We start from the raw sequence: 26,344 nt of genomic DNA on the forward strand, positions 1-26,344 counted from the left end.
GAAGCAGGACAGAATTTTAAACTTGGCATGATTTCTCTGAGCTCAGAAGCAATAGATACCCAGAGTTATTTTAAAATGAAAGTCAAAACCCACCTTCTTGCAGATTCAGCAGGAAAAAAACAGAGATCAGAGGAATCTGTAAATTCTAGGCTCATGTAAATAACATGTTCAGCATTACATGTGGACCAAATCATAAATCAATCAGTTTTTCTTCCAGAAAGGAAGCCTATGTTCTAGGAAAGCAGAAGGAGACGGAGTTGTGAGCAAGTCCTCAAGAGTAAGATTGAAGAAAGTATTTTTATTATTATTTTTAAGGCAGACAAAAAATGTTTGCTCTATGGCTAGAGTAGCAGATATTCAATCCTATAATTGCTTTATTATTTCCACAAGCTGATGGCTATGGAAATAACAAAGTTTATTAAAACTCTCTTGATGCAAAAAATATGCCTGTGTGAAGGAAGATTTATTGTTTGCCTGAATTCAGAGAAGTCCAGTCTGCATAAAGAAATGTGTGCTAAATGTCTTAGAGATCATTTCTGCTTTATGCTCCCCTCTTTTTGATCAGCATTTGATGACAGAAGAAATTGTGGAGCTCTGCTTTTTCAAAACAAAAAACAAGCTCAACATTTCTGAGAAATCCATGTATGCTTTATTTTACTTCATCTCATTAATCGTATCAATACTTCGAATCTTGCCAGAATAAAGCTACAGTAGATTTTTTTGGTGTCTTTTCACTTTTAAAGCTATGGATTTATTAAGCATGTATTTTATTACATGGGATTAGAGAGGATTCACACATAGCTGACCATATTTGTGTTTGTCCAACTGCAAGAATGCTGACACATCTGAGATACCATTTTCAAGATGATTAGAATATCCTGACCAAATACTTGTGAACCAGCACTTATGCTACTGGATTTTGTGGGAGATGGAACATTCAAAGCTTATTTCCTGCATCAATAAGCAGAGATCCAAGTTCCACATTGTTTTTATCAGTAGTAATATGAAACAATATGTTAGAGCTGGGATTAGAGTCCATTTTCTGGACCCACTGTGTTCAGAATCTGTTTGCATTCAGAGAAATGCCTATTGAATGTTCTTTCCACTTTCCACTTTAAAACAACTGGATTCAGCAAGATGAAGGACAGATGAGAGATATTAGATACTGCTGGAGGAAATTCTCCCCCTCCCAGAATAGTACATACAGTAATAATCTGATAGTCCAGACTTTGAGTGCATGCAATTAAACATTAATCTACAAATATAGCAACATCTAAGGCTGCAATGTACAATTTTGATGGTATAAAGGCCGCAGCAGGTATTGTATAGCATAATGAGAACTGTGCTTTAAAATTAGATGGGGTCAATATTCACTTTCAGAGAAGGTTTTACCAAGTTTCAGAGGGAAAGCATTATAAAACTTAAGACAACATTTTTGTGTCTTAATCCTACTAACACCTTTTCTAAAATGTCAAAAGGAGGAGCACTGAAAAGTTTATCCTTAGTTTATATTCTAGTTTCCAACTTTATTAGGGAAGGCAACAAATCTGTAAAGGAAGTATCTTGCATTAAATAACATGATTATGTCAATCTGGCTATTTCATTTTTTTTTCAAACTGTATTTTTTAGCAGGCAGGCTCTCTGTCACTAATTCCTTATAATTATTTTACAAATACTGATTTACACAGCTTCAAAATAGTCTTTTCCTAACAATCTAGATATTATTGTAAAAAAAGTTCAGAGATTATGGACAATGTACAATTACATTCATTGGATAGACTGGAAGTTTTTAAGCATTTATTTTCCTGCTATTGCCCATATTAACTGTATTTTCTGATAGATATAGCAGACACTTGCAAAATAATCATATATATTATAAATTTTCATCTTAATCTCCATGCATAAACTTTATTTCTCTTAAACTGTAACCATTACTATATTTAAAACAAGATCAGCAAATACATTTCTGAATCAAATCAGCAGCCAATTTTATTTATACTGCATTATTCCATTTATAGATTTAGGGGACCAACCTCTAAATCTCAGATGGTCTAGACTGTAATATGGTTCTAAGAAATTGCCATCATTTTTTTTTTATTTCAACAAACTGCTCTAAAATGGTAGAGACTGAAAATGTCTATGTTTCCATAATGAAACAGAATTAGTCCCCAAATTCTTTCATACACAAGGATAATTTAATCTTTGTTTTACTATATCTTGTTTTATGTTTGCAACGCCCCAGAATGAAGGGTAATAGCATAAGAGTCTGGATTTACTTCCTAAAATGATGAATAACCCTCATCTCATGACAAGCTGTGATGTACTCCCATTAAAATTGCTCTGAGTGAGAAGATATTCCTGGTTTAAACTGCATGTTCTGGAAACACAACTGACTTCAGTGGGGCTTACTATGCTTTGGAGAAAAAGATCACTGTGTTGTCATGAAAGTGTCATAGAACATTATATGGATGAAGCCACTGGCAGAATAATATTTTCTTTACAACGCACAAGAAGTATTAAAAACAAGTAGTTCCATTTTGATTACCAAAACTAATGCAAAATATAAATTAGATAATTATTAATCTGCTGCATTTTTCCCAGATACAGTATTCAAGTATGCCCATAATAAAGTTAAGATTTTATTTTTAATAGACTAAAAAGACTAATTTCCAGGACTGGTCAATTGTGAAAAGAGACTTAATTTAAATACAAATTTTAAAGTAATAAAAAGCATAGATAGCTATCACTGCATGTGTTTATCCTATGATTGACAAACATTTTTCTCATGATCATTGCAAGGGATTTGGAAATAATATTAAAACAGTAAACATTGTCCCCGCTAGAATGGAAAGGTGTAGGAAAAAGAATTCATTTTTTATTTTTCAAAAATGCCAATCTGGGGCTGAGCATATGTCATTCTTTAATACCTTTAAATAAATTCCTTCATTTTGTAAAATTGTAATTAGATGTGGAAAATGTACCAGTGATGCTAAGTGATTTTAAAACAAACCTTGAAGCACTTCATATCTTCTCAGATGTAAACAGAAATCATCTCTACTGCTGTGGAAGATTATTACAGTCATGCAAAAGTAAATATAAATCCCACCTGGTACCTTTAGGCAGCTATTTTATTTACTAGTTTCTTCTAGTAGGAAATAGATGGTACAATGCCATGGAGGAATGTTTCCATATCCTCTCAGCACTGGAATCAGAACCTGAGCCTAAGACATTTGGTTGTTCAAAGCAAAAGGTGAAACAGTAAGTCTCCTAGTATAGTTCATGTTCAAAATAGATCCTCATGATAAGTTTATCTGAATGATAATTTTATCTGTATATAAATATGGAGCAAATTCCACATACAGGTAGTCCTCAATTTACAACACTTCATTTAGTGACTGTTCAAAGTTACAATGGCACTGAAAAAAAGTGACTTATAACCATTTTTCACACTTACAACTGTTGTAGCATCCCCATGGTCACATGATCATGATCTCCCCCCCCCCATATCTGATAATATAAAGCGATAAAGTAAATGTTTATATGTCTGAATACAACAACAGCAATTGCTGTCCATAGTAATTATTTTGGGTACACTATTTGGATTTGGCACATTTAACATAAAATAAGAGTTCAATTAATTTAAATAATTTTAATTATTAAAGTTATTTAGAGAGAGAGAGAGAGATCTGCCTACTATTAAAAGATTATGGGCAGTGAACGGAATAATAACAATAAACCAATGTAATAAAACATATATAGAAATTTGATATTCTTCTGTTAATCATATCCAATTCTTGGAGATTGGATAGAGGAAGTAGCTTTCTTGGCAAAATTTTTCAGAAGTGGTTTGGCATTGCCTCCTTCCTAGGGCTTAGAGAAAGTGACTAGCCCAAGGGCAGCCAACTAGCTTTATACCTAAAGCATGACTAGGACGCAAAGTCTCTTGGTTATGCCTAATTATGCCTTAACCAGTACACCAAACTGGCTCTCTATATAGGAATATAATAATTTCAAAATCACAGTAACATAAAGATGGGCACAGACTGACACTTGAAGTAGATGCAGTAAAATCAATTAATTTATTCGTGAATTAACAGTCCTTCTCTAAATTCAGTTATGTTTGCATATAACTCACAATATTTTGAGTGAAATCAAATATGGAAGAATATATATAAAAATAAACAATACATTCTTGTTATTATTTTATTTTGTTATGTAAAGACTAACATCCCCTTTGTGGAAATTACAAAAAGGAAAATCAAAGATGAAATACTTTTATTGCAGCAAATGTGCCTATTGAACAAATGTTTGGAGGTTTGCCTGCTTGTTTGTTTGTTTCTGGTGCTTTTCCCGAAGCCAAACAGTTTCCACTTGGAAGCTAAATTGAAAACGACCTTGTGCTTTTTAAAGGAAGGCTAGCAACAGAGGTCACTAGAGTATAGTTTAATAGTGCTGTTCTGTCTATGGTTTGCAGGCATTCTGCAAAAATAATAGTATTATACAGATTATCCTGCCTTTCCCTTTGAAAAATGTATAAAACACAATCCAATAGCAGAACAACAATGAATTTTCAAGAGGAAGCAGGTGCTTTGAAAAACTTTTATTTTACCTTCCTCTTTTCCTCTTCATCTTAGGACCCATTAAACATTGACTTAGAAACTTCCATTGATTATGCCAACAGAACACTATTTACATTTTCTCAGCATGGAGGTCCCGACAGTACAATATTTTATAGAGTTTAGCTTAGAAGTGAGAGAGGATACTCAATTGCATGCATCATTTTTTTTGCTCAATTGCTGAGGTTAAACATAATAATTCCTTGTACAGAACAGTAACAATAATTGAATTACTTTGACTTACTGTGAATAAGAAAGATATAAATATGTATCACCTGTTCATGCCTGTAATTTTCCCATTGTGTAAGCAAGTAAGACTAACTACATAGAACAAATCAGAAAAAGTCTACTTTTTAGAATCCCTGAACCTCTGATTCATTACTATCAAGCAAGCTGAGATTTTTAAGCCTCCAGTAAACCAACTTTACCCACTCAATATCACTCCTTCCTGAACAGTTTGAGGTGTTCATGCAAAGAATGGACAAAAACCAACATTTTATCCATAGTAACCCAGAATAAATCAAGCATCTTAATTGTGTAACAATGAAGTATCGTAATGGAAAAATTCAGAAAAAGGTGATGCTTCTATCAACAATTGTAGATCTAATTGCAAACATTCTGTGTCTATAGAGACATCATTAAACTAGTTTAAAGACAATTAAAATTAAAGAGTTCATGATCTCTGTCTCTTCCTTAACAAGTATGTTATCTATCACCATTATAGAAGGACTACATCATTTGTTTTTAGAGAAGCAATTTTCCATTTGTCTATTTAGTTTGACATAAATTTATATTTAATATCTACCTTGTGCAGGCAAAACGTAACGTCAGCTTAAAAAGAAGAAGACAAAATATTCCTTCACTTTTTTTGGGGGGGAGAGGGAGAGGGAGACAGACAGACAGACATAGTTGTTTCTATAAAGAGTTTCAAAGTACGTTGTGGCAAATTAAAATATACCTAGCACAGATAAAAATAGTATGAACTTACCATTGAAATTTACTGCCCGGATGTAACTAAGCAACTCTTTGCCATCAATTGTACTCATGCGAGGACAGAGTCCAATGTACCCAGGACAAAGTTCTTTATGCATGTTGTGTAATGCATATGCCATCGAGTACACCGCATCAATGACAAACTGAACCTTTCCTTCTTGTTCATAAGCAGAATCTCTTGCAATTCGTTCCAATCCTGTGAAAAAGAAGAGAGACAAGGAATCATTTTGCTAGCCTGGACACTGACACAAATCTATGTATTGAATATTCTATGTTGTACAAGAAGGTTGTGAACTCAAAATTAATTACACATCCCTGGTAGATTGAATGCTTCGACACAGTTGATATTCACAATGTATTTCAGCAGCTAAATATGAAACTGGGGAAAGTGGCAACTTATTTTGGAAAAGGAATCCTATGAGGCTACTGGGATTAAATATTTATGGATGAGTTATTGTTCAGTGTTGTGTAAAACATTTTTTTCAAACTTGGCAACTTTAACATGTTGGATTTGACATATGTTAAAGTTGCCAAGTTTGAAAAATAGTGCTGTAAAACAATATATAAATCTAAGCTAGACAGTTTTTCTCAACAGAAAATTTATGGAAAGTTCAAGAATTAGAACTGTATGATAATTGAAAATTATTGTTTTTATTCAAGCATTAATTTGAGAAGAGAACATTAAATGAAGTAAATCTCAGTTACATTAAAAAACTAAACAAACATCTACCCTTACATACACATGGTTACATTCAGGCCATTGGATGAAAAAATGTTCTAATTTTTAATCAAAAAGAAGTACTATTATAAGAATGATTTCTATACTTGCCATCAGTCTTCCAACCTTTGTCTTATAAATGAAATGATAGAAAGTGGGATTATTTTAAGAAAGAGAGCTACTCAGGATGCTGTTCCCAAACTCTTTCTTTACAGAACAGCTGGCTGATTATATTTAAACTGGTTTTACAGCATTTGTACAATTCAGCTTTAATTTAATTGAGGAGAATACCTTTATATTCTGCTCATCTATTTCCGGGCTTAACAAACCTTTAGGAAAGAAGGTGTGTTTCAGTCCATGTGTGGCCATTATTTGTATAAAAATGGTGTATGGTTCCTACTTCTAAGCCAGTATTGGCTGGGTGGGAAATTATGGGAGTTAAGTCCATGCATCTAAGAATATATCTAATTGCCAAGTTTTACATAAAGCAAAAACTATTATAGATTTAAATTAAAGCCTACATGTAGCTTTTTTTACATATGATCTTGATTGCTCACATATTAATTTTTTTTGATAATTTGGCCACCTAGTTCTATTCAATTTATGGTATCAGTTGCTAATATTCTCACACAAAAATTAAAATACAGATATTGAGCATCATATTTGTGTTGTACTTGATCATACATAACTGATACAGATTAACATTAAGTATAATTATCAGAGGCCAGAAAAAGGCACTTTAGGAAAACAAATATTTGATATACTTAAGGAGAAGCCATAAGTGTTTATCTCTGAATCATCCTAGCTAATCACATTCTTAATTAACTCTGAAGAGTAACTTCACTCTGAAGAGTGAAGAAGGCTTCAAGCTCTTCTTAGAGTTATCAGCTGAAAGGGATAAGCGTAAATGAATTGATAAAAACTTCCAAGTCCGAGTGCTATTAAGAAATCATATGTGTTATGCTCACCAACCTTACTATTTACAGTATATTATTCAGCACTCAATTTGGGGCTTTAAAAGCAGGTCTGAGAATAAGCTAACAGATGAATAGCAGACCTTTATTCTTTCATTGCAGTTGGCAGTTGCAATTCATTTATTTTTCAGACTGATGTGTGCCAGGTAAATGACTGTCTCTAGACAGCCATCCTATTCATATAAGTACTTTCTGGGTCCAGATTAAAGGTTTAATGATGTCAAAATGACAGCACAATTGGGTAATCAAGTTCTGGCCCTTTTTTAACACATGACATACACATCTCACGCATGTAAAAGGGGCAGGGATTTGATTACCCCATTGCATTCAAACTTCTCAAATTAGAGAGGTAGGAAAGAAAGGAAATGTATCAATGACATTATGGGCAATTAAATTTCCAAAGTCCCTGCCCTGTTTTCTATATTCAATAAAATCTATATAGATATGACTAAACATTGTAAATATTCTCTCCATTTTTGTACATTTTCAATGTCATCTTAAAATGTTTTTACTTAATAAATACAAAATCATGCAGGAGAAAATTATGTTTGTTCTTTATCACTAGAAAAAACAGGGAATATACTGTTCCACTCCAATACTTCCTCAGTAAATACTACTCTTTTAGTCATAAATGTGCATCTTGTAAATCTTAAAGCTTCAACACATTTGTAACAGAAAATAAATCAGAGCTATTTCCCAATGTCATCAGTAAACCCTTCAAAGCAAAACAAAAATGAAGTTATCTGTGTGGAAGTAGAAATAAAACTGAGAGAGAAGGGTTGTCAGAATGAGATCAGATGTAGCTTTAGGTTATAATGAATTAACCTGACCCTGAGTGTTATATATAATATTAAATCAGATCGTAGCTTCTGAAAGTTTTACCAATTCCTTTTTCAGGTTTTGCTGATCCTACATTTTCTTCTGTTTAATTAGGTAACATGTTGCATTTCTGTGTTATATACATATATACACTGGGAAGCAGAGAATGTGGGTAAGAAATTATGTTAATGAGCTCAGGACATCTCTATAAGCAGGATAGTGCTATAAAAATTAAACAATACAGGAGCAAATTTTTTATGGCAAGAAAAATAGACAAAAGAAAATAGATCAGTCTGGAGGTTAAGGGAGGGAAATCAGGCAGAAAAATATATTTCAAATGCATTCATATGAAAGAAGCAACTGGGAAGCCCATTGCAAGACTACAGACAGCTCTGTTCTTAAACCCCTTAACCAAATGATACAAGATGGAGCTAATACAAAAGAATTCCAGAAGTCATATTCTGAATGCTTTCTCACATTATTTTAACTGAATCATCTATATTGTGCTCTCAACATGAAAGCTCTGCTTGATAAATCTTCAAATCAAGTTCTCCTGCCCCAAACTTGACTTTTAGCACAATCTGGGCTTTCTTTTTTACAATAAAAAACTGTTCTTACATTGTTTTTTTTTTTGGGGGGGGGGTTAATGTCCAAATCTAGTCTACACACCTTGAATTTTCTTATGATCTCCTATCTAAAACTAACTAGATTTGACCCTTAAAAGCTTTTTTTTTTTTTTCAAAATCAGTAAGTCATTATGGTGTTGCCACTTTTGGGGACTCTTAAAAAAAATCTTTAAAATTAGGTCTCCTTTGCTTTAAGCTTGATTCCATGGATGGTGATTTCATGAGTGATCAATGTAGTTTCCATGTAGTTTCATTGACAACAAAGTGGAAGTGATTGGCCTTTACCTTCATCTCATTTTATTGGAGTGATATTCCTTGGTGATTTCCATTTAAGTACTAACCAGATCTGACCCAGCTTAGATTGGGAAACACATTTTCTGGAAGCAAAGTTCTAAAAATAATACCGTATTTTCTGGCATATAAGACGCTCGGCGTATAAGACGACCCCCGACTTCAGAGAAGATTTGCATGGTTAGAAAGTCATCTTATACGCTGGAGAATACGGTGTTTTCCGGTGTATAAGACAACTCGGCATATAAGACGACCCCCAACTTCAGAGAAGATTTGCATGGTTTAGAAAGTCGTCTTATATGCTAGAAAATATGGTACTTAAAGTAACCGAAATTAAATTTCTTGACAAGCATGTATACAAACTGAACATTGTACAAATATATAAAATCAGGATATGAATATTTAATGATATCTAATTAAGGGAAAAATTTATTAAGTCTACTTCTCTAGGATTATTTTTCAGGTAAATTCAGAACTCATTATTCAAAAATCTACTTCTTGACTATACAAGTAATAGATAACTAACCTCTTTATTTACAATATAATCTTTTATGTTTTTGAATCCCTTTCAGTATGCATAAATCATATTGCAATATCAATTATAAAACAAGCTTATTAATTAATATGTCCTTTTTAATTGTAGAATGATTGCAATAATGTGGCTGGGCTTCCTCTCTCCTAAGAAACACTGCAAGATTTAAGCTTTAAAGATTTAAGCTATCATTCAACTTCCTAAATGTTTACAAAAAAAACTGCTACTGAAAATATCTATCTAGTTGTTTCAAGAACCTAAAATAGTATAATTTAACTGAGTGACAATGACACATCAACTTAATTGTTTGTAAAATTTAATTATAGCTGTATTTCCCAAAATAAATGTTATAAATAAGTATAACTATAAAATGATGCATATTGTAAAATCCTTTAATATAAGTCAACCCACCCACAAAAAATATTTTATGTCTTGGTCTATTTATTAAATATATTTATATCTTAATCTATTAAATATATTTGTTCTGAACTCAGGAAACCAAATTCCAACTTTCCTAATTTAAAAGTAAATCACTAGGTCCTGAGATGCTACTACTTAGTTCAGTTTTAGTTATATGTCTTGCACTTTTCTATAGCCATTGTCAAGACATTTGGCTTGAGATAAAATTAATGCCTTGAAAGATTATAAAGGAGTATAATTTCTCAGTGGATTAAAGGGACTTCCTTACTGGAAACTGTTGATACATGCAAATTCATATCAGCTAATCCCAAGAGGGTTTTGATTGATTGGATAGTTCAAAACCTTGGCAGAAAAATGTCTAATACTGAATCCTTGTCTACTTCATTTCTTTGTTATTTTCTACTTTACACTAGCCCTCTTTTCTACAGAGCATGAAAATCTTGTAAAAGATCATGATTCTTAAATGAAGCTACATAATCCATATGCAATCTCCTAAACATGAATACAGATATCCCAAGTATCCCTACATCCATTTCCATTTCTAAGACACAAAGGACATTCCATCAAATAGAGAATTTTGTGACTGTGTTGTATCATATAAATTTCCAGAGCTAACAATTCAGAGCCATTTTAATTCAATATTTAATCTAGGGCTTTATATCACTTTAATTAATACTGGCTGGATTGAATCTATTTGGATCATGGAACAATACTTCATAACACACTAGTTATCATTCCTACAGAAAAATCACATTTATTTAAAGATAAAGCTACAAAATATGTGACAGTAATTATACTTTGAAGTAAAAAAAATGAATTGGCTTTTATAGCAATGAAATGTTTGGCAAAATGTAAACTTTTGTGATGATGAGAAATGCTGGCAATAGTAGCTCCACTTTCTCTCCGGAGTTCTATTATAAAGGGATTATAATAGTAGGAACAGTTTAAATAAAATGAAAGATCACCATTACTATTTTAAAGCCAGAGACATTGACATGTACCGACCTACAGGGAATTAAATATAAGCATCTGATTGTTAGCCTAAAATTGAAATGTACCTGTTTGAAAGCTGAATATAATAGGAAGACTAATGTACATGTTTTGATAAGTGATGGATAAGAAAAATAAAGGTATGTGAAAGAAAATGTGTTCTTTTATAGGGAGCCTTATTCATGGAATGTTAGTTGAAATCCCAAGAACATAATTCTGTTTATGGTCTTCCTTCTTTTCTTAAATCTTTTCTCAATTTTTTTTCTAAATGAAACCAATTAAGGTGAAAAATATGGAGCAACTGAACAATTTGGTTTTAGTCACAGCACCTAGCAGGCCTTTCCTTTCGAAAGTACAAGAATCTAATGAATTCATGAATTATCTGGTGTTGTTTTTAAAAGAAGCATTTTCATGCAAACTGTTTGCCATTGTTCTTGGTCTGTAATTTATTCAGACATAACTCCCATTCTCACTTATCATCAACCAATTCTATGTGATTATTTCAATAGGATGACAGTGCAGTCTCATACATATCTACTGAAGTCAAGAATAGACAAGAAATATGCTATTACAAAAAAGAACCATATTACCACCAGCCAAATCAGAAAAGGAATTTAACTGTATGCCAAAAGGCGTACTTTATTATAGCTTTTGTGACTCAAAAACCTAGTAAGCTAGTTTTGAAAAAAGGACTTTTTAGAAAAACACTGAAGTATTAGTCCTACATAAATAATAGTTCATAAATAACAATGAATTATAATGGATTATATTTAAAACCAAATTGCACTTCTCAAGGAAGACTATGTGTGTTAATAAATAAATATATGTATACACACAAATGTAAATATAGTACTATGTGTTCAACCAAAATAAATATCAAAATTTTTCACACGTTTTGATTGAATTTGTCAATATTCTCTTTTCAGCCATATTATTTCAAAATAACATGTCCAATCTCTGATTCAGTGTTCTTCAGAAATATGAAGGCAACAAGTAAATTATGATTTAATGCAGTGATGGGAGGAATCTATAGAAACTTGCTTTAAAAAGTAGGCAAATATACTGGGAAGAAAAGGAAGGTCAAAAAAGTTGAGAGAACACAGCTAGTGATAGAAAGTAAAAGATGACTTCTGGTTTTGCGCCATAGCGCCTGGTTGCGGGATTGCAGACCTCCTCACCCCACACCTAATTTCACCCCGCCAGGGGACCCTAAATGGGTCTAAGTCGCCCCAGAGAGGCGGCGAAGAGTGCCCTGACAACTCTGGAATGACAGCAGCCATTTCGTTCAGTTGGATAGGCAGTGGTTGGTCAGATCTAGGATGTGTTTTGGGGGAGTTATATTTGTTTTGGATAGCTGTCAAGGCTTCTTTGTCAAGGCCTATCCAACACATACTTCATCTATAATGGACAAAAATACAAACAAATAGAAGGAGCACCCATGGGATCACCCCTCTCACCTGTCATTGCAAACCTCTGATTGGAATACTTTGAAACCCAAGCTCTAGAAAAACCTGATCACAAACCCAAACTCTGGCTCCATAATCTGGCCAGATGGGAAAGAAAAACTGGACAACTTCCTCACACACCTCAACAGCCTACATCCCAAAATACAGTTCACCATGGAAACAGAAGCTAATAACCAACTTCCCTTCCTGGATGTCTTAGTCTACAAGAAATCCAATGGCTCCCTAGGACACACCATCTACCAGAAGAAAACACACACAAACCACTATCTGCATGGACTCTCACACCACCACCCAGCACAGATCAACTCCATAGCCAAGACACTCATCTCCAGAACAAAACGCTTAGCTGATGAACAACACCTAAAAACCAAACTATACACTCTCACTAATGTACTAACATCCAATGGATTCCAAAGAAATAAGTTTACCAACCTAATCCAAAAAGAAACCCCCACTAAAATCCAAGACAGAGAACAAGAAAACAGCAAAGCCCTCCTCCCATACATAAAAAACACCACAGACAGAATCAGCAAGATCCTCCACAAACACAACATCAAGACAGCATTCTGCACAAACAGAAAAATATCCACCATCCTAAGAAACCCCAAAGATAAAATTGAGTTAGAAAATCAAAGAGTATATGAATTCCCATGCACCGCTTGCCCCACCACATACATCAGACAAACCAACAGAAGAATAAGTGCACACATTGAAGAACACAAGAACTCAGTCAAAAAAGAGGAACCAACTTCTTCCCTAGTCCAACACCTTAAAGCTACAGGACACAAAATTGACTTTAAAAAGACCAGAACTATTGCCAAAACTGAACACTTTAATAACAGAATAATCAGAGAAGCCATCGAGATAGAAAAATACCCACACAGCATAAATAAACAAGATGATACCTCCCGCCTACCAGCCATTTGGAAACCTGCCCTTATTGACAAAGAGTCCCTAACACAAAGAATGACACCAGACCCACACTCACGAAAACCACACAGGATTTCACCACCACACATCCACGCAAAAAGCAAACCCATACATCCACACAAAAAGCAGAAAACAGCTGGGAGCAAAGCATTGAGTTATCTACTACTGAGTGAAACTACATATGTTTAGAAACTGCTGACCTTCTAGGATTATAAACACACTGAACTGCATTCTTAAATCTTAATGTAAGAACTGTTTCCAAAGAAAGAAAAAAATTGGGTTTTGGCTAATTTTCTAAAGGAGAAATTACTGGAAAACTTTTAGATGGTCAAATACTTTGAACTGAATTCTGGCTGGCTGATAATTATAAGACTCCTGAAAAGAAAACTGCCACAAAATATTGTTTTCAATGGAAAACAATATTTTGGAAATGTACTGGATTATAAAACCATTATATAAAGATAAGAACTACGTAAGATCTGGCTGTTTGGATTTTAAGATGGAATGGCTTGATAAAACTTATTAAAAAGATTATGACACCAATGGAAAACTACTTAGAGGAGAAAGATAAAATGGGCATTATATCTAAAAGTAATAGAAAATCATGCCTAACACCTTTTCCTGAAGCATGAAGCTGTTTTCAGCTTCATGCTTCAAGGAGCACCAGCCTGAAGATGACAAATGGGACTTCGTCGAAACGTCACCAAGACACTTCCAATTTTACGCGGGAGGAAGCCCAAATAACCAAAGACCTATATATATATATATATATATGTGTGTGTGTGTGTGTGTGTGTGTGTGTGTGTGTATGTGTGTGTGTGTTTTTAAAATAAAATGAGCACCAAGGTAGTTAAAACTATAAAAGTTTAATTTAAAAACACCAAGCTTTTGCCATCACCTGTCGACATCATCAGGGCTTAAAACGCCAGAGAGTGGGAGAGTCTCTTATAAGCAAACCAGAGTCTGCGCCCGACTCCTTGATCTCCCGGCTCCTAGATCAAGGAGCCGGGTGCAGACTCTGGCTTGCTTATAAGAGACTCTCCCACTCTCTGGCGTTTTAAGCCCTGATGATGCCGGCAGGTGACGGCGAAAGTTTGGCGTTTTTAAATTAAACTTTTATAGTTTTAACTACCTTGGTGCTCATTTTATTTTAAACATGAATATACCCAGGGTTCATATTTTTAATATTATTACTCATATATATATATATATATATATATATATATATATATATATATATATATATAAAAATAAAAGTAAAAATATGACTCTTGGGAATATCCATACTATTAAAACAGTGATCACCAAGAGAATGCTTTAAGAGAATAAAATTTAATTAATCAACCAAGCTTTCGTCAAAATACATTTGACATCATCAGGATTAAAAAGCAAGTATAGGGAGTAGACTTATATACCGTTATCAAGCGTCCTGTTATCAAGTATCTGCTTCCGGCTCTTGGAGCACGTCATAGAATGTTTAGAATGTAACTCAAGCGTGTCTCCTTGTGTATATGTATTAAAGGAAACATGCTTGGGTTACATTCTAAACAGCTGGGGCCTATGACGTGCTCCAAGAGCCGGAAGCAGATACTTGATAACGAGATGCTTGATAACGGTATATAAGTCTACCCACACTCACAAAAACCACACAGGATGTCACCACCACACATCCACGCAAAAAGCAAACCCAAAGCCACACCGATGATGAGGCATGACCACAAACCAGAAGCCAGACCACAGCTGCATCATTAGCCACTTTAAACCCTTCCAATCCATATATGAAGAAAACTGACACCCACCATGAAGATGAGGCACAACCATGAACGTGAAGCCAAAAAAATAGCAAGGCAGCCCAACATCTTAAACCCCCCTGCAACTCAGGCCAACCTGAGCACAACAAAGCCCCCACCCAAACAGAACACTCCCCCAGCCAATCAGAGCACAGCCAGCCCCCCAGCCAATCAGAGCACAGCCAACCCCCCAGCCAATCAGAACACACCTCCACCCAATCAGAACACAGCCAAGCTCCCACCCAATCAGTTCATATCCCCACTGACAGTTAAAAGGAAGAAACAGCTAAGACCACACATTGCTCCTCAAAGCACGAAGCTGAAAACACCAGCCTGAAGATGATGAATGGGACTTTGTCGAAACATCGCCAAGGCACTTCCAATTTTATGCAGGAGAAAACCCGAATAACTGAAGACATATATATGGTCTTTGGTTATTCGGGTTTTCTCCAGCATCAAATTGGAAGTGTCTTGGCGATGTTTTGACGAAGTCTCATTCGTCATCTTCAGGCTGGTGTTTTCGGCTTCTAGCTTGCTCCTAGAAGGAAGAAGCCGAAAACACCAGCCTGAAGATGATGAATGGGACTTCGTCGAAATGTTACCAAGACACTTCCAATTTGACGGGGGAGAAAACCTGAATAACCAAAGACCTTCATACAAACACCCGCGAAAACCTCAGAATATATATATTTCTTTGTCAGAAAAAGAAATTTGGATATATATAAAGAGGCCCTAGAGAAAGATTATTAGATGGTATATTAAATATTGTTGAAATATAGCCAAAAGAATAGATAAAGCTTGTAAAGGGACCCTATAGTAAGAAGAATAAGATATATAAGTAGTACAATACTTTTAGAATATATGAAATGCTAAAACATTGAGAGGGTCTGTTTAAATAAAATGTTTAGATATTTAATAGTAATGAATTTTGAGAAAATTATGGCTGATAAGAGTGGTCTGAATACTGAGAGAGACTAAGCTTCAGTAGGAATCTTGGAAACAGGACATATACTGATTTAAAAAGATGACTTTTATAAATACAATGGAAATAAGCTGATTAAAAACATGTTATATGTTGATATTATTATATGCATAAATACTAAAAATGTTTATATTCAACTTGGTTTGTACTGAAAATATTAAGAATTATATTTGTTTAATGTAGGCAAAAGGAAGAAAAGAGGATCAAAAAATACATTACCGATATATTGAATAATTGTAGAAATTAATTATCATTGATTGTTTTAAATATACGAACTCAGACAACACACTGTTCATGAAGCACTAAAGATTGTTATTGTAAAAAAATAATAAAACATATTTTTAAAAAAAGAAATTAAAAGATGGAATTGCTGGACTTTTCCATTCAAGTTTGTAAAACTTCCACAACTTTACAAAGAGGGCTAGCTTTGAAAGACCTGGCTTTCCTGATGGAGAATTGAGCCATTTCCTCTAAAATGACACCATCTCAAAAGCAAAACAACAATACAAAGGGCTCACCACTACAGAGAATATAGAAATATAACTTTTCCCAAGTTATGCAGCTGACCTTGCATAGTTGCCTAAAACAGTTGGAGAGAGAGAGAGACAGAGAAACACAGAGACATAGAGACACAGAGACTCTGAACCACTTAAACAAAAAGGGATGCTTTAGGGCTTAAAAATATTTGAGTTTAAAAATGAATGTGGAGGCAGAGCTGAGGAGGGAGGGGGGAAAAGAGTCCTTGCAGAAAGTTGTATATAATAGTTCCATGTACTAGATAACAGGTTAAGTATTTCCAATTTTTCTACTCAGAACTAAAACTGAATTCAAAAGAGTGAGGCAATTTATTTTTGCTTTTTACATTGGTACACAGATCAATTTCTTATATACAATAACATGCATAAAAATGTACTATCAGACTAGCCCCCAGGATATCCTATTTTTAGCATTTCTGGCACTCAGTTATAATATCTCTGCTAGATATCTGACCATATTTTTTAACATTGTTATTTTTGGATTTTAATTAAATCACTTCCCCAATGGACCAGATTGAATGTGAAGATTTCTGGAATGTTGTTTAAGAAACATAATGTGATTATGCTAATGGAAGAAGGTACGAGTCTGTTTTTAGTTTACTGTACCAGTTGTTTGATTAATTCATCCAATCATCATAAAGATCAGTGCATAAAATAACGATTGCTTGTCTGATGGAATATGCTCAAACTGCTGTATTTCAGATAATGAGCTTCATGGAATAAATTGAAATCCAACTTTAGAAATAATGACTCAGATTTGCAGTGAAATGTACACAGGTGCACAGAGGCATAGGCACACAAATTGACACCAACCAATGGCATCAACTCTATTACAGAGGAAACAAGAATCATAACAGCCAGTTTTAAAGACATTTAAATAATTTTTGCAAATATTCATTCAAGACTTTGATGAGATGGCCCATTTATTTCACTGTGAACATACAACTCAGATGTAAAATTGTGCCAGGGACTGACAATGATTATAGATGGCAGGATTGTATTAGGTCAGTGATGGCGAACCTTTTAGAGACCGAGTGCCCAAACTGCAACCCAAAACTCACTTATGCATCATCGGGTGCTGGGTGGGTGTGGCCCATTGGCTGGGCATGGCCCATTGGCTGGGCGTGGTTGCAGTGGTAATGGCAGACTGGGTGGGACTAAAAAGTTCAATCAATCAATTCCAATTTTGCAAGATTTTTTTTTTCCTGCGAGAAGTTGAAATTGACTGATTGATTGAACCTTTTTTTTTTTTTTTGCACATGGCGGCGGAGGCCTAAAGTGAAAAGGTTTTATAAAACCCAGCTGAAGGCCTAGGACTGGGGTGATGGCGCACGTGCCCACAGAGAGGGCTCTGAGTGCCGCCTCTGGCACCCGTGCCATAGGTTCACCACCACTGTATTAGATTCTTCAACTAATATGTTGAAAAGAGACTTGTGTCATGAGAAAATGCTTCAACTTATTGCAAACTCTATGCTTTGAGGTAATCATGTGATACCATATTTATACTCAATCCTGAATAAATGTCAAGAATTGTAGTTAGAGAAACAAACAAATACACACATACACTGATGTATAAGCAGAACTGTCAGTCCTCCAAGGGAGACCAGACTAGAATATCAAAGCCATAAAATCCTTCTTTTATAATAAAGTATTTTGCAGATCAGAATGTGCTTTCTACCTCCCTCCCTTTATCTTGAGAGAACTAGGAAGGATTTTCTCTCAGATGTTTACTTGGGTTACATATCTGGCCTGGGCTCATGTTTCTTTTATCTAACCACTATCTTTTATGCAGCTCCTGTTCAGAATCCCAAAAAACAGCTCAACCACTTCATTATATCAGAATGAGCCTTTAGCTTTCATTTCTCACAGAAGAAATTTCAAAAGAGGTTACCACCTCATAAGCGTTCAGTATGAAATGAAAAAAGCACTATATATACTACTTTGTATATACAAGCCTTTTGTCATGTCTGAAGCATCTACTTTCAAACAATAAATTCTCAGACAATTACTTTAAGGGAGTATCCAAACTTTTCCAAAATTATTCCCTCACAAATAGGAAGAATACTAATTGTTAAGTTATAGTTCAGGTTTCTATATAAGATCATCTTTTATTTAGAAATGAGTGTATTGACTCATTGAAATTTAAAGCCGAAATAAATTCTGTCTATGATTTTATAGCTTTTTTTACAGGGGTTGCATGGAAAGAAAATGAGAGAGACCATATGCAATCAAAGGAAACTCTGGATGTAGTATATATAAGACAGCAGCCCAATTCGATAAAGCTCACCTGCATGGTGATCTCACTGGTTAGCTATGCAAGCTATTTTTAAAGAAAACATCTTTCAAATTCCATTTCTTTTTCTGGAGGTTTGTTCTCTGCTTTTTTGTATCAAGTCACACTCCTAAATTTTTGAAAGTGAAAGAAAACAAAATAGTCTAACAAAAGGAGAAAAACATGATAGGGAACAAAAAGTGCTGCTTTCTTTACTTATTGGCTGCTTATGAGCCAGAAAACAAAATAAATACCATATAGAGAAAACCCTGAAACACAGTTTGCCATTTGGAAATGATGGCACCCTAGGCAAGGGCATATTCTGGCACCCACTCTGGTTTAGACCATCTTCCAATTCTGTTAGGAATTTCTAAAACACACTCTGTTGTTTTCTTAATTATATGTAACCTTTGAGTTGGTCACAGAGTGTGCCGTTACTGGTTTTCACTTTTTTATTATGTTTTTCGGAAATCTTTTCAGTTTCCATGATCCCCAGGACAAGGCATCCATAGAGCTGGCCCTGTTGTAGTGTCAGGTTTAGCCCAAAAATGATGTAAAACAATCCAGCCAGAGTTCAGTTCTTTATTTGCTTACATACAATAGACACTAAACCCTTACTACTTTCACCCTAATGGATATACCCTGGGAGATACAAGGGAGTGGCTATCTTTACTCTCTTCCTTAGGCTCCTATCGATGTCTTGTCTGGATATGCTGCTTCTTGTCTCACCCCCTTCTTGGAATCTGTTTCTCATTCCTGGGAAATTGTCATTTCACTGTAGTCCATCAACTCCTTCTTTGTAGGCACCATCTCTCATATGTGATAAGCAAATGGTTTTTGAAGGCCTTCTGTCTCAAGTGTTCTGATATGTAATTGGAATACGGCAAGAATTATATTCCTTTCTTCACTAGGAGCATAATCCAACCATGCATGTTTATGATCAGCAAAACTAATTTATTTTCTAAATGGAAATTTCATGCTGCAAATCCAGTTTTTTTTAAAAAGTAGCATTTTGGAAGTTTTCTGAAAATATATTACTGAGTATTATCTCAATCTATATTTTTCCTATATCATATTTTTTTTCTTGGGTGAGGGATCGCTTTTCATAGCGAAAGTGTTGCTCAGTGATAATGCCTGCAACCTGCATACAGCAAGTTCAAATTCACCCCATGTCATTAAAAACAATAAACTTATAATTTAACTGATCATAAATAAGTTATGCTAAATAGCATGCACATAATTGCATATGCATATAATTTTAAACTATGTTCAGATTATAAAATAAAGATATTTAGCACCACTTCAACTTATAAGAGAACTAAAAAATGGCAATAATGTAAAGAAAGTATCCTGTTAACATATTATTTTTAATAAAGTAAGACAGCTAAATAAGTTATTCAAACACACATGTATATCCAGTGCAACTCAACTATTTAACTATTTCAGGATCTTTGGTTGCTCTGTTTTATGCATTACACATGCACACAAATCTAAAGGATTAACATATTTTTATAATATAATATTTTTATAATACAAAAAAGAATCTAGTTTTTTTTCTGATTTCATGGTACCAATGCTTGTTCTCATACCATCCTCTGTTACCCCAGAATGAATTATGCTAAATTCTCAGGAGAAGAAAGGCAGGCAGGCAGGCAGGCAGGCAGGCAGGCAGGAAGGAAGGAAGGAAGGAAGGAAGGAAGGAAGGAAGGAAGGAAGGAAGGAAGGAAGGAAGGAAGGAAATCACATACAGGAGTTGAAACCTGAAAATAATTTCTGGGCCACAAAAGTAATTCTTTTTTTTTTTTTTTTTTTACTTTTAGTGGTGAAAGATAACTTGATGTAATTTGAGTTGAAGTTTACATGCAACCTAATGGCTGAGGCACCAGAAATGTAAAATTGAAAATTTTATTTTGAAAATACTTTCCAACTATTTTATTGCTGAACTGTGTACAGAGGCTGTTTCAGTAGAATAAATTCAAGAGTTAACAAACCAGACACCTATCAGCTTCAAGAACTCAATTTATCTTTTTACACTATTCACTTCTACCAGCAATCAGAAGACAAGACTGAGGAACCGAATATTTTATTGGGGCTATCAAACTGATTATAAAGTAGAATCTGGATGTTTGGGGAAACAGAGACCATTCCCAATATTTAATTTTTTTAACGCAGTTCTTCAATTGCTGTTTGTTACTGTTTTATTATTATATTTTATAGCAAAGATCCTCTTTATCTTTTAAGTCAGGAATCACAGTGACCACTAAGCAGTTGTTCCTTGAGGCGATGACTCCATTAGATTAAAAAAAACACTTACTGATGGAGATTTTTGTGTATCAGAGGAGGATAGAACATTCTGGAACTAAATCTAAGAAAGGAACAGTCTTTGCTCTTCACAGTCCTCTACAAATGAATGTTGTGAAACCATATTTTATGCACAGTGTGGATATATGAGTAAATAAATGCTGTAAGTCTCTAGTGACTTTCTTCTACAGAAAATGAGCCTTAGATGGGCAAAAATACAATGCCTTGTATTTTTCCCTGCACAGAAGTGTGGAATGCCCAAGGAACAGCAGGCTTAAGGGAACTTAATTAAAGGTCAGGATGAAAACCAAGGGGAAAACTAGCTCTATTATAAGTGTCCATGATGCTCAAAATTAGTATGGTAGATTTTCCTACATCAGCAGCACTTTCTGTCTGTTGATGCACTAGAAAAACTATATTCTTAATTTCCTATATAATTCTCTATCCTGATCCAATTTGGCCTGTTTTGTGCAAATGATATGAAAATTAATGAGGAGCTAGGGCATATAAGTCCCCTTCTACCTTTTTTTAATGATTAAAAAATTCAGAATAGATTCAAACTTTTACTGATATCAGTAACCGTTATCTAATAAAAGTTGATACTATAAAATACATTTGTATGGGGAAGAATTAATTATAAACCTAGGAATTAGTAAACTACACCTTTCACATACAACTAGAAGTAACAGAATGACATATATCTGAAAAGTAAGTAGAACCATTCAGAAAGACTAGAGAATTTGTTAACACATGGGAACATCAACTGTAATCATGCATCAGCATAAAATGGACCATGTAATAAAATACGATTTGCAGTTGCAATAATCTCTTTGCAACATGGGTAACACCTTAACACAAATGGAATGCCCTTATATTTTCTAAGAAGATCTGCTATAGGAATATTACATTAGGGCTTGCAGTGTTGGGAAATTGTAACATGGCTTGGTGTTCATCTTATTAATGCCAGCCCGATGACAAAGAGTTGAATTTGAGACACAGCAAGCAACTTGGGATATGTTCTTAAAAAAATTGTTCTGGGGGCGTGAAGGAATTAATTAGGCAATGAACAACAATCACTTTCTAACTATGGCTAGGCACAATTTAATTTTGCCTCTGTAATTTACAACCCTCATCATATACTTTTTTTTCCTACGCAATCACACTAATACATTTTTTCTTCCCTAACTTTCTATAATGCATGTTTTTGGAAAAGAGACAAAGAACAAATATCTTTATTCATCCCATGAATTTCTTAGAAATAAACCATTGAATATGGGAATTCAACTTAGCCCTGGATCAACTCACATGCATATGTACATACATACATACATACATACATACATACATACATACATACATGCATGCAAAAATAATTTATCTAATAATTTGCACTAGAGAAGGCAGGAGAAGATACCTGATTTGCAGGCTGGGTTGGATTTTTTTTTTTTTTTTTTGTAAAGTTAAAGAAAAGAAAACAGCCTTTCTCCATGATAAGATCCTGTTCTCTCTGATGAGAATTTTAAAAGAAATTCTCACCGTTATCCACCTGCATTCCAGGCACTCGGATATTAATTTTTGCCATTCACAAAGGAAAAATTAAAAGGTACAAACACTTTGTATCAGGGGAGAATTTTGTAAATTGGTTTGGATTTGAAATAAAGCAGTAGCTGGAATTCTTTCAAAATAGCTTAATTAGATTTTCCATAACAGATTGACTGTTATAGATATTCTTATATCACAAATACTTGTTTTGCTTATACTCTAACTTTTAAGAGTTTGACTGTGTTCAACTGATTCCTAAAATTCCCTCAAATGGCTGTGTAATACCACACAATTTTCCTTTTTGTTTATTTTTTCCAACCTGGTGTGCTATTTAAACATTACTTTCAAGCTTTGCAGATATAAAATGGAAACATTTTTTTTTAATTTCATCACCTCTGCCAATCAAGGATGTTCCTATTTAGCTTGGACAAGAAATAATTGGGGCTAATGACCTTTATGTTTTCAGAGTTTAGAAAAGCAAATAATTGTTTCTGTTCAGGTATAATTTTCCACCAATAATAACTGTTACCTTGCATCTAATCTAATATCTCCATTCTGAAAAAACCTTGAACTGAAAATCATGTGGTTAATATATCTGGCCTAGTTTTTGAATTGATTTGTTTTTCTCTGTCCCTTGCTTTCTGTAAGATTTTATCCTATGAAGAGTTTTCAAAATGTTCTACAGGGGCAGTTATATCATTTTGGATTACTTTAACTAGGATCATATATTTAGGTTGTTTTTATAGATCAACAGAGCTATATTTTTTATGTCTCCCATTCTGGCATATAAATTTATAAATATTTAATGATAAACACACAAACACACAAACAAATATATACAAAAACACACACACATAACTGATCACAAGTTAATCCTAACACATATTTTAAAATCCATCTTTCCAAAAGGTTTTGAGTGATTGTAGCTTTACAACCACCACTTAAATATGAGACAGCAGTGTGCTGCAGCTGCCAAAAAAGTCAACACAGTGCTAGGCTGCATTAACAGAGAAATAAAATCAAGATCATGTGAAGTGTTAATACCACTTTACAATGCCTTGGTAAGGCCACACTTGGAATACTGTATCCAGTTTTGGTCACCATGATGTAAAAAAGATGTTGAGACTCTAGAAAGAGTACAGAGAAGAGCAACAAAGATGATTAGAGGTCTGGAGGCTAAAACATATAAGGAATGGTTGCTGGAATTGGGTATGTCTAGTTCAGTGGTTCTCAACCTTTTTAATGTCGCGACCCCCAACCGGTCGTAAGTCGAGGACTACTCAACCGGTCGTAAGTCGAGGACTACTCAACTGGTGCAGCGCCGTTTGCAGAATGGGACTTTTGGCTCAGCAGGGCAGAGACAGCCTGGACAATTCCTATTGGCTTTTGAAAGCCAATAGAATTAGACTCTATTCAAGAGAGTCTATTCTATTGGCTTTCAAAAGCCAATAGAATAAAAGGGAGTAGCACAGCTAAGGAAAAGGGGAAAAAAATGGCGGACTGTGTTGTTTGGCGACCCCGTGAAATGGTCGTTTGACCCCAACAGATCTAGTTTAATGAAGAGAAGAACAAGGGGGGACATGATAGCAGTATTCCAATACTTCAGGGGCTGCCACAAAGAAGAGGAAGTCAAGCTATTTTCCAAAGCGCCAGAAGGCAGGACAAGAAGTAACAGATGGAAACTAATCAAGGAGAGAAGCAACCTAGAACTAAGGAGAAACTTCCTGACAGTTAGAACAATTAACCAGTGGAACAACCTGCCTCCAGAAGCGGTGAATCTCCAACACTTGAAGTTTTTAAGAAGAGACTGGACAGCCATTTGTCTGAAATAGTATAGGATTTCCTGCCTAAGCAGGGGGTTGGACTAGATGATCTCCAAGGTCCCTTCCAACATTGTATTATTATTATTATTATTATTATTATTATTATTATTATTACCTATCGAGTCTTTACCCAGGACCTGGGATAGGCAGATGTGGATGTTTGATGGTATTACAGATATCGTCGCAGGATGGAAGCAGTTCCTAGTAAGGCCGCCTTTTGCAATTGACTAATAGCGAATTTGTCAATGCCAATGGTGTTCAAGTGGTGCTCCAGTTGTTTTGGGATTGCACCCAAGGAGCCTATGACTATTGGTACTACCCTTGCTTGCTTTTGCCACAGTCTTTCTATTTCTATTTGTAGGTCTTTGTATTTTGTTATCTTCTCCAGTTCTTTCTCTTCTATTCTGCTGTCTCCAGGCACTGCCACGTCCACTATCCAGACTTTTTTGTCTTTCTTATCGACAATTGTTAAGTCTGGGGTGTTATGTTGCAGGTGCTTGTCTGTTTGAATTCTGAAGTCCCAGAGCAGTTTAATTTTATCATTTTCTATGACTTTCTCTATTTTATGATCCCACCAGTTTTTGCTTACAGGCAAATGATATTTTTTGCAGATCTTCCAATGCACCATTGTTGCTATTTTGTCATGCTGCTGCTTGTAGTCAGTCTGTGCAATCTTCTTGCAACAGCTTACCAGGTGGTCTACTGTTTCTTCAGCTTCTTTGCATAGGCGGCACTTACTGTCTGTTGCTGTCTTCTCAATTTTGACTTTGTATGCATTTGTCCTTAAGGCTTGGTCTTGTGCAGCCAGAATTAGTCCCTCGGTCTCTTTCTTCAATTTTCCTGCTCTTAGCCATTGCCAGGTCTTGTTATTATCTGCTTTCCCAGCTATTTTTTTAATGTATTGGCCATGTAGTGCTTTGTCTTCCCATGCCTCTATTCTGTTCTTCATTTGGTCTTTCTTGTAGGCCAGTTTGGTCTCTCCAGTAGTTAGTAAGCCTTCCTGATATACTAATTTCAGTGCATCTTCATCATTGTTCTTCAGATATTCTTCCAAAGCCATTTTTTTCTTCTTCAACCATCTGATGTATTTGTAGCATTCCACACCCACCTATTTGCCTTGGTAGATAAAGTTTGTCAATGTCACTGCGTGGATGAAGGGCATGATTCATTGTCATTATTTTTCTGGTCTGCCTATCCATTGCTTTTAGTTCTGCTTGAGTCCAGTCCACTATTCCAGCTGTGTACCTAATGATTGGGATTGCCCAGGTGTTGATTGCCTTTATGGTATTTTCTCCATTGAGTTGGACTTAAGATCTTCTTCACTCTCTGATGTATCACCTTAATCTTTTTCTTGACTTCAGTGGCTTGATGTTGTCAGCTTGAAGGATACCAAGTATTTGTAGTAATCTTCCTCATCCAGACTCTTAATGTATTTTCGTGGGGCATCTTGATTCCTCAGTTTTCATATTTTCCTTGTTTGATAGTTTAAGTGTGGCACATTGTCCAAGCCAACTCCATTACAATATCTTGGACTGTATATACGGACAGTGTTAGAGCACGATTCTATTTCAGATTTTCGTTTTCCATACAGCTTCAGATCATCCATGTAAAGGAGGTGGGATAGTTCTGGCAGATGTTTTTGATGTTGTGATAGCATGTCCTGAGTTATTCAGTATTGTTGACAGAGGAAACAGTGCAATAACAAATAGTAATGGTGATAATG

At 34.8% G+C, this 26,344-nt stretch overlaps 1 protein-coding gene across 7 annotated transcripts in view; it reads right to left on the minus strand.

Moving 5' to 3' along the window:
- Window positions 1–26,344, minus strand: part of LOC120297712 (metabotropic glutamate receptor 8) — a 552,386-nt gene that overhangs the window by 170,600 nt on the left and 355,442 nt on the right. For all 7 annotated transcript variants that reach the window (XR_005553869.1, XR_005553867.1, XR_005553868.1 and 4 more), the window contains exon 7: window positions 5,605–5,805. Coding sequence is in view for 4 of the 7 variants with exons in the window: in XM_039320663.1 (XP_039176597.1) it covers window positions 5,605–5,805 (201 nt within the window). In the remaining 3 variants the exon portion in view is untranslated. The remainder of the gene's footprint in view (window positions 1–5,604; window positions 5,806–26,344) is intronic.

The sequence above is a fragment of the Crotalus tigris genome, unplaced genomic scaffold (genome assembly GCF_016545835.1).
Source record: "Crotalus tigris isolate CLP2741 ecotype Arizona unplaced genomic scaffold, ASM1654583v1 scf7180000023677.1417738, whole genome shotgun sequence".
Taxonomy (NCBI): domain Eukaryota; kingdom Metazoa; phylum Chordata; class Lepidosauria; order Squamata; family Viperidae; genus Crotalus; species Crotalus tigris.